The sequence below is a fragment of the Sceloporus undulatus genome, chromosome 1 (genome assembly GCF_019175285.1).
Source record: "Sceloporus undulatus isolate JIND9_A2432 ecotype Alabama chromosome 1, SceUnd_v1.1, whole genome shotgun sequence".
NCBI classification, from domain to species: Eukaryota; Metazoa; Chordata; class Lepidosauria; order Squamata; family Phrynosomatidae; genus Sceloporus; species Sceloporus undulatus.
In genome coordinates, this window is record NC_056522.1 from 212,498,335 (window position 1) to 212,507,836 (window position 9,502).

Genomic DNA, 9,502 nt, shown 5'->3' on the forward strand with positions numbered 1-9,502 from the left:
CATTGTCTAAATTTAGAATTTAAGTGCCTTAGGAAATTGACCTGCCATTTGTTTATACAGTGGGCTCTTGGTATCCACTGGGTTTTGGTTCAGGGACCTCCTGTGGATACCAAAATCCATGGATGCTCAAGTCCCATTATGTACAGTGGTTTAGTAAAATGATGTCCCTTCTATAAAATGGCAAAATTAAGGTTTGTTTGTTTTTTAAATATATTTTATAGAGTACACCCTTCCCTTAAATGGACCCCCCCCACACACATAAGTAAAATACTGCATATCGTGGTGCCCCATTTAAAACAATGGGGCTCATGCCTGTGGCATATGTGCATGTTTCATTGCCTCTTCAGGTGTGCGGCTTTCAGCATATGCTGAAAACTGCATATGGCGCACCTGTGTATGACATGGGCACACTGTATATCTTTTTTAAAATATATATATTTTCAAGCTGTGGTTGGTTGAATCTGTGGATAAAGAATATGTGGATACAGAGGGCTGACTATATGGCTTTGTAAATAATATAATATTGAGAAGAAGAACAATATTCTTCTAGGGTTGGAGGTTGTACTGGATGGCCCTTGTGGTCTCTTCCAACTCTATGATTCTATGATTCTGCTCAATGTTGCTGAGCATTCATGAAATGACTGCAAGGGCATTGCTTTTCATAAGAAGTAAACGGGTGGGGAGAGGATTTTTGAGAGGTGGGGTGAGGAACTGCCTGTCATCTCTGCTGATTAAAGTGACGTGAGAAAGGGAAGGGAATTGGCTGCAAGGGAAATAAATTCACGCATCAACAGAAAAAAATGCTCTCCCTTTTGTAGCCCAGTCAATAAGCTGCCCTGGAGACAACAATATGCAAGTGTGCTCCTCTTCCCCCCACCCTATATGACACTAATCCTCTTTTATGTTTTCCCCCCTATATTCTAGCACTTTTTTATGCATGGGGCACAACTGTAATTAAGAGGTGCAGGATGAAAAGATGGCACAATCAGTGCTGGTACCACCAGGACCTGACAGCTTCCGTTATTTCACAAAAGAATCGTTGGCAGCTATTGAACAACGTATTACCGAGGAAAAAGCGAAGAAGTCCAAACAGGAACGCAAAGACATCGACGACGATGAAAATAAACCAAAACCCAATAGTGACTTGGAGGCTGGCAAATCACTGCCCTTTATATATGGAGACATACCTCCGGGAATGGTGTCTGAACCTTTGGAGGACCTGGACCCGTACTACCTTAACAAAAAAGTGAGTGAGCGCTGTGAATTTAACAAACTAGGAGAGAAAGCTCACATCAGTGGTGGGGTGGTGGTCTTGACCTACTGTATATCAGGGACTACAACTTCCATTAGACCCACCAAATGAGCAGTGGTAGGGGATGGTGGGAGTTGTCATTCTAAATATGTGAAGGGTCAAAATGAGGAGGAGAAGCATTCTTTAACTAATACTTTGGAGCACAACTTAACATTATCCCTTATCTTACTTTTACACTTTGGAGAAGTCATTGAAGAATGGTTTTCTTAACCCTAATAGTAAATGGGAAAGAAGTGTCAGTGTGGTGTGGTATTGGATTAGGACTCTGAGAGATCAGGATTTGAATCCCTTCTCAGCCATGGAAACCCAGGGTGACTTTGGGCAAGTTAAACTCTCTCTGCTTTAAAGGAAGGCAGTGGCAAACCTATGCATAAATCTTGCCAAGGAAACCTTGATGAGCTTGTCTTAGGCTTGCCATAAGTCAGCAATGACTTGAATGCACACAACAACAATACTGTGAATAAAGAAAATGGCAAATCATCATTTTCATTCTTATTTTTTAAATTGGACCTAGCAGCTGTTCTTGGGCCCATTCCTTCTTTCTTCAGCAACAAGGATATAAACTCTCTATTTGGTTTCTGAGTTATTCTATCATTGACTGGGTTGCTTTGTGCTATTATCAGAAAAACTAGGGTGAAGCTTACAGGAAGCAGTGTAAAACCATTACTGGGGGTAGTAGATTCCACAATTTCCCTGCTTCAGTTTCCAGCTCTGGGTGTCATTAAACAGACCAGTAAACAAACTCTCCAGTACAGTAGTGTGATATTATTTAGCCTTTCAAAGTCTCCCACAAAAACAGGTAAGGCCAGCAGTGTATAGTCCTCTTCAGGCTTTCAGCCTTAACAAGGAAGCTTCAACATGTGATTGTAGGACAACAGTGAGAATCATGTGGTGCTCCAAAATTGTTGGACTACAACTCCTAGCATTCCCCACCATTGGCAATGCTGTCTATGACTGTTGGGACTTGCAGTTCAACAACATCTGGAGGGCTGCATAATTACCACCCAAGGATACAGTTTGTAGGTTCCAGCACATACAGGTCCAGTATATTCCCAGTAACCACCATCCCTGCTACCTTCAGACCTTCTTTTGTTAAATACATCTGTCAGAGAGCAAACTCTTCATTTGTTGAGGATGCCCTGTTCAGACACCTGCACTGTATTCTTACCTCCCTCCTGTGTTGACCTTTAGGGGTTATGTCACTTAGTTTATTTGTTCTCAATAAAGTTGTTTTATTTTGGCAACAAAGGGTAGGTAACAGGACTGGAAAAGAATTTCAGTAATTTCAGTATTTTCACTGAAATTGCCCTTTCACACACACTGCTTGGGACACACTGAAAGGCAAAGTGCACCTTGCCTCCAAAATTCACAATCTGTCAGGGCTTTGGGCATCTTTTATATCCATGCAAATATACACACATTTTAAAAATGTAAATGGCTAAACATGTGCAGTTGAAAAATATGTACAAACACCCTTCAGTCAATGGGGAAAATAGGCACACACAAAAATCTGTAAATCAGTGCATACATTATGGGAAAAGCATATGGAAAACATGTATGAATTTCCATGTGGGAAATGAAAAGAAATCTCACAATCTGTTATGAACAAAGGATGGGATGAGAATGCAATTGGATTTCAGGAGTAGAACCAAATAATTTTTTACATCCATAGTTATATCAGAAAGACTGATGAAGTTCCTAGCTACTATCATCCTAGCCCTCTCTCATAAAGTTGGGGGGGGGGATACCTCCCAGCTTAGAGGATTTTAATTTTGGGTTCATGATGTCATTGATTTGATTAGGCAGCAATGGTGAGATGGTGACTATGCAAATATGTTCTGGGTTTTAGTGTGAATTTTCGAGGAGCTACCTAAGGTCCTGAATGCAACACTCTTTCACAGAGTGCAAGAGGAAAGAGTTGCACAGTGCAAAGAGACTGGGTCAAAAACAGGCAGGTACCCATCGCTGCAGAAGCAGACACAACTTGAGAAATTACTTTTAGGGGAGAATGTATATAATGATATGTTGGAGCCACACATAACTGAACAGTTGTAGGATAATTCTCTGGAACCTAGGGCATCATCCTACCACTCTTCAGTTATGCATCCACCCATAACCATAATAAAAGTGCTTCAACTCATTCTTCTTAAAAAGCAAGTTTTGATGCTCTGGGTGAACTGATTCAGAGAAAGAAGAACACTGAGGACAACTTTCCTAAAGCCCCTCCAAAACCTGGATCTAGCATTGGTGCTTTCTATAAACATTTATGTAAGGTAGGGGTGGGAGAATAGGAAACAGATGAAAATTGCAGAACACAACACTAACGCTTTCACAGCGTACAAGAGGGAAAGACTCCATGAAGCTTATGTGCAAACATTCAGCTTCCAGCAATAATCCATACAATAGCTTCGTTATAACATCTTATCCTGAACAGATCCCTGAGAGTTAGGCTGAGCCTGGGATTAATGCCAAAACATATACAGTATCAAGTTGCAGAAAGAGAAAAGGGACACAATTGCCATGTGCCTAAGGATTCAGGGAGTGGGGAGAATCAACCATAGCTAATCTTGTATACAAGGTGAAGAACACTCTCTGTTTCATGAGCTGCCCCTGGTTTAGTGGAGCCTGTGTGAAATCAACGTCTGCCTGATGCCTCCACATGGATATACCATGATGCTGGACTCTCTGGCAGCCAAGAAATACAGATGTTCACATCATGGCTGCCTCGAGAACAGAGGGGAAAGCACTTGTCTCACCTCACCCTGCTTGAGCAGAGGAAAAAGAAGTCACCAAGCATCTCCATTAGGAGCAAGAATGAGATTGGCACTCAGAAGTTTTTTTAGTGGCTGAAATAAGAAGGGCAAGGTTTGGCTCAAAGGTTTTCCCCTCCTTTCCAAACAAGAAAGATTTTTTTTAAAAAAATTAAAATGCTAGAGAAATTTGTGAATAAAATAAATGATGAATTTGACCACTGTCATTGGCTAAAAGCTGTGAAAGGATATGCAATTCATTCAAAAGACTGAAATGCAAAGAATACATCTCTAAGCAGCTGGAAAAACCTGGCAGAGGAATGTAATGTGTAGTTTTTTGGCAAAACAACTACTGCACTTGTACAATTATCTAATATTTTGTGGACAATGCCAAGTATTCCTATAGCAGGGGACAAAAAAGGCAACAACAAAGAAACTTTCTTGGTCTGTGTTTGTGAGGTGTTCAACTATTCATTCTGTAATGTAATAATATACTGGATGGAAATATTGATGCAGTTTACCAATCCATTCCCTTACTTTCTCATAGAAAATGTAGAGTGATCCCATGAATAATTCTAATGAGGACTTAAGGTTTTATGTACAGCCTGAGGTAAATAGGCTAAATAGTAGCATACTAATGAATCAACTAGGACTCTGGAACTGGATCTCAGTTTCAACTCTGAACATATTTATTTATGAGGCAGTAAGCTCACTGAATACAAATGGATTTGCTTCAAGCAGTAGCTGGGGTCTTCCAAAGAATCTGCTCTCGTTTTTAGTGATGAACTGTAAAGGAACTATCTGAGGTCCTGAACGTATTTCGAGGATAAGGTTCAACATTTTGGATAGTTTTTTTTTAAAAAAAAAATCAGACTCAAACCTGGAATAGATTCAGGTGTCTTGTAAATCACCAACTGCTACTGGTTGTTTCTCTGTAAAGTTCTGTACATAGAATTATTATTTGGCTGGCTGCTTAGGTTATGCTTGTTTGCCTGTTTGAAATGCACTAGATTTATAGAAAGCAATGCTTTAACAGAGTTCATGAAATCCATGGATGAGAAGCTGCTGTTGGGTCTCAAGGCAGGACTTGGGAAACAAATCCTAGACCTACTCACCAGGGAACTTCAGCTGGACTGAATTAATACATTTTGAAGTAAGGAAACACACATCACTATATAAAGATAGAGGCCCCTATGGGCCCACTGAGTCCAAAGTCTAAAATTCCCTAACTTCAAGCACTGGCTGTAATATTAGACATCTTTTTTCTCCTCATGTAGTTCTGACTAAATGCTACATTGGTGCACCTGCACTCATGCCCATTATTCTTAAAAGGACAGCCATCATGCTGTCCGCCATGATGACAGATAAAACAATCAGGGCCAGAGCCACTTTTTAATGCTCTTACACAAAGTTTTCCAGGCCATACCTGGATGCCACTACAGAAGTGAATTTAAGCACTGCTGCCAAATCTCCAGGTAGGACTTACCCAAGTGCATGGAGCCACATGGTAGCCTGATGCTCTGCATTATCTTCAGGATGAGTACAAGATATTTTGCTGCTTGAGGCAGAAAAACATATCCTCCTCCTGATATATAGGTACAGAACACCTTAAATCACCCAAATTATTTTGCTGCATAAAGCAGAAACATAAACACTATCCCTAATAGTGAAAATAAAACAGTAGCTAAGAAAATGCCTCCCAGTTTGTTGGCCTTCCCTGACACTCTAAATATTCTGCCTGATGCAGCTTCCCCACTCTGTCCCATTATAGGACTGGTCCTGGTTGTCTTTGCCAGGTGCTGAAATGAATAACTGTGTTTCCAAATATGGCCATAAATCTAGGAAAGTAAGGAGGTCATAAAACGTCCTTACAGTTTGGCATGGCAAGGAAAAGAACCAGTTTGCCAGATGGTTTTAATGCATTTGGTATATAATTGATAAGCTATTCGCCTTAGATCAAATGCTGAGTTATGATAGAACTTTTCACACCTTTTGGATAGCTTGATATAGATAACTAGCTTATAAGTAGTCAACAGCTAACTCTTGTCCCATTCTTCCTTCTGTGAAAGCTAGCAGCACTTCAAAATTTCATCTTAATAAGGAACACCATCACAGCCCTTCCAGTCATGTGATATCATAAAAGAGAAGTCATCTTCTGTACACAGAAGAATTTGACAAGCACCTAGACCAAGATTGACAATGCTGTTTGCAATGACACACTCCAGAAGATAGCTCTGCCACAGTTAACAGAAAAAAGTCCCAGTTTGCCTATAAGCACTATTGAGCCAAATGGATGGCATGAAAAAGCAAATCTTCCAGTCCACAAAATGACAGGTTGCTTAGCCATCCAGTTTGACTAGACATCTGATATACTGAAGCCATCTCAAAGTGATGATTGGTCAATTGAAGTTAATAGACACCTGACAAAATCAAGTGTGAACATTTCCTTGAAAATACATGAAAAATGTTTGTTGTGCATTCAGATGGCAAATTCCCCCTCCCTGCAACACACATATTCAGAGGTTTACTGTGCTATGGTTATACCACATCAGTTACTTCACCAAACTAGCCTCCCAAATTACCATTACTGTGAACCAGCGTATTTTATGTCCAACTGGTCCATGAGCATCCTGAACACAATGTGAAGAGCTGCTGCAAGATACAATTCCTTAGTGATTCATCAAAAAGTGACACTGAAACCACAAGAATTGCAGCAGAAAGATGACTGTGAAACACCAATTTACACACAATGCCTTCCTAATGTAAATTTTAATACCTGTACAGGGATCTGAGATGCAGCGTGGTGCAGTGGTTTGAGTCTTGGACTATGATTCAAGAACAGAATTGAAATCTAACCTACTGGGTGACCTTGGGCAAGCCACACTCAGCCTCAGAGAATGGCCATGGCAAACTCCCTCTGAACAAATCCTGCCAAGACAACCCCAGGATAGGTTTGCCATAGGGTCACCATAAGTTGAAAATGACCTGGGCACATAACAGCAACAAACAGGGATCTGAACAGGCCTGAGTTTGGGAAGTTGATCTGGAGAAAAAAGAACAAGCATTGAAAGTTAACATAATTAGTTACAGCTGTAGTTTTTAGCCCACAACCGTAGTTCAAAGGCAATAAGCTATAGTTAATTTTCCTGCAATTTCTCAGAAGTAATGGATAACAGTTGCATTTGGATTTTTTTAAAAAAAAGAATCTGAATGTTATAAGATGTTACAAGAATTTACTAGTTATGGCAAAGCCTCCTCTCTTATATACCTTGTTGTTTATTCTTTGCACCCATAAAAGAGCACAGTGTTGAAGAGTCAGCATTTGAATCATGTAATATTCCTCCTCCATCCCTGTCATTATAAAATAGCAAAAGAAGCTACAGTGATGGCACAAATGGAGTGACATTATTTCTGACTGAATTAACAGTCATAATGTAATGTAGTTAAATCTTACTGTAATTGTTGGGGAAAGGAATTAATTACAAGTACGTAAGTAGTCATTTGTAAGACAGCAAGCATGGTGTAATAGTTCAAGTGTTGGACTATGACTTTGGAGACCAAGGTTTGAATACCTGCTTAGCCATGGACATTTCTAGGTGGCCTTGGGCAGTTCACTTTGTCTTACCCTCAGTAGGTGGCAAAGACAAACCCTATCTGAATAAGATCCAGTGATAGGTTCACCTTAGGGTCACCATAAGTTGGAACTGACTTTGTAATGAGTCATTTATAGGCTCACATATCTAAATGAATATATATTTTCTAGCCTTTGAACACCATGTCCTTGTGGAAGTGGAAATGTTGGCTTCTGTTTACCTGGCAAAGAAATGCATTAAGATTTCAGTGAGCTAGGCCTGCCTATGGTGTACCTAAATCTGCATAGGATCAGAGTGCTTGGGAAGGAACATTTGAGTGCAACAGGCCTCCTGCTCCATCTCAGTGGGAAGATGGTCAGCACTTGCAGCTGTAGCAGAGAACACCATTCCGGTCTTGAATCCACCTCTCACTATTTAATGGGGAAAGCCCTGTGTAAAAATATACATTGCTTTCAGTACATGAATGCTAGTGTATGTTTATTTCTGAATTGCTTGTGCTTGTCTGGCTCTGAATATGGAGGAATGCTTCAGAAAAAAGTCCTGACTGGTTGATGAAGCAAGATTCCAGAAACTACCAAATTGTGTGAACTCAGATAGGATGGGATGGATGACCATAAGTTAGAAATTACTTTGTAATGAGTAATGGTCATATTCTGCTCTCTAGTATGGTTTTTCTCTTTGTATATATGAATCACTGGTCAGTATTACATGCTCTGAATGTCATTTTCTCCCCACAACCCTCTGCCCATTCTGTTTTCCTTTTTCTTCCAGACATTTATAGTATTGAATAGAGGGAAGGCGATCTTCCGATTCAGTGCCACTTCCGCCGTGTACCTGTTAACTCCTTTCAACCCTCTTAGAAAAATAGCTATTAAAATTTTGGTACATTCATATCCTTTTCAAGTGGTTGATTTGCAATGTATAAAAAGTGCTAATTCTGTTTTCAGTAACATTATTATTCTTAGGCACTTGGCCCCAGAGAACAGATGAACTACATGTCAGTCTCCTTTTCTCCTGCTTGTTTCCTGTATTTTTCTTCTTTTCCCCCATTTCTGCAGCTCAGTGTTGGAGGCTATGGATTTCAAATGACATACTAAACATGCCCCCATTCCTTCATTTGCTCCTCATTTTTTCTCCCTCCTCCTTTGTTTTGTCATATTTGTATTCCATAATCCCTATTTTTGGTTTTGGCCTTTGGGTTTCTTGGACATTTATGACAGGCTCTGCAAAAAGATGTAAAGCAGCTCATCTACTATGAGTACAGTACCCTACAATCTGCAGCTTCAGGGAAATATGTGGGGTGCTCCCCAGTTCTTATTTTCAGTTTGTATCTGGCAATATTGAGGCCCAGCCAGGATCACAGACATACCTTCTTGATTTGGCAAGGGCAGTCCTGATTAATCATCTGTTAACTCGTAATTATTCAACTGCTTTTAAAATGCTTAAGTTTCTCTCTCCATCCATTACCCCCATTTTCCTCAACTTATTTAAGTTGCTGCAAACTGAGTTCAATGGGCAAAAGTAGTTTTCTCACAGTTAACTCAGATGGGGGAGAGGAAAGGGGAAGTCTTACTTTTTCCAGTAGGCTCAGGCAAAAGCAAACTGCTGCAACCTCTCTTAGCTTGTGTGTTCTTCCTCATTAACAGTTTTCTCCATCTTGACCACACTCTGATATTGCTTGGCTCCATGTGTCTGTATTTTCATCTGTGAAGTGTTGCAGGGCATGGAACAAAGTATGCCCCCTAAATAGAGATGTAAAGAATATATACAGATTCTTGTCCATGGTCCAAAACACACTGCAAGAATAATCTAGTTTGAGATTGCTTTAACTGCCCTGGCTCAGTGCT

General features: G+C 40.2%; 1 protein-coding gene across 1 annotated transcript; it reads left to right on the forward strand.

Annotated features, from left to right (window-relative positions):
- Positions 1-924: 924 nt before the first annotated feature.
- LOC121925882 (sodium channel protein type 2 subunit alpha-like) lies at positions 925-8,645 on the forward strand. Its single transcript, XM_042458455.1, has 2 exons — positions 925-1,246; positions 8,427-8,645. The coding sequence occupies exons 1-2, from the start codon at positions 977-979 to the stop codon at positions 8,643-8,645; spliced, it is 489 nt and encodes a 162-aa protein (XP_042314389.1). The 5' UTR covers positions 925-976.
- Positions 8,646-9,502: the final 857 nt, after the last annotated feature.

Excerpts from the sequence above, each read along its gene's own strand:
- LOC121925882 (XM_042458455.1), top strand. The coding sequence starts at position 977 with ATGGCACAATCAGTGCTGGTACCACCAGGACCTGACAGCTTCCGTTAT. Across the intron at positions 1,247-8,426 it reads CGTACTACCTTAACAAAAAA|ACATTTATAGTATTGAATAG; the intron begins GTGAGTGAGCGC and ends TTTTTCTTCCAG.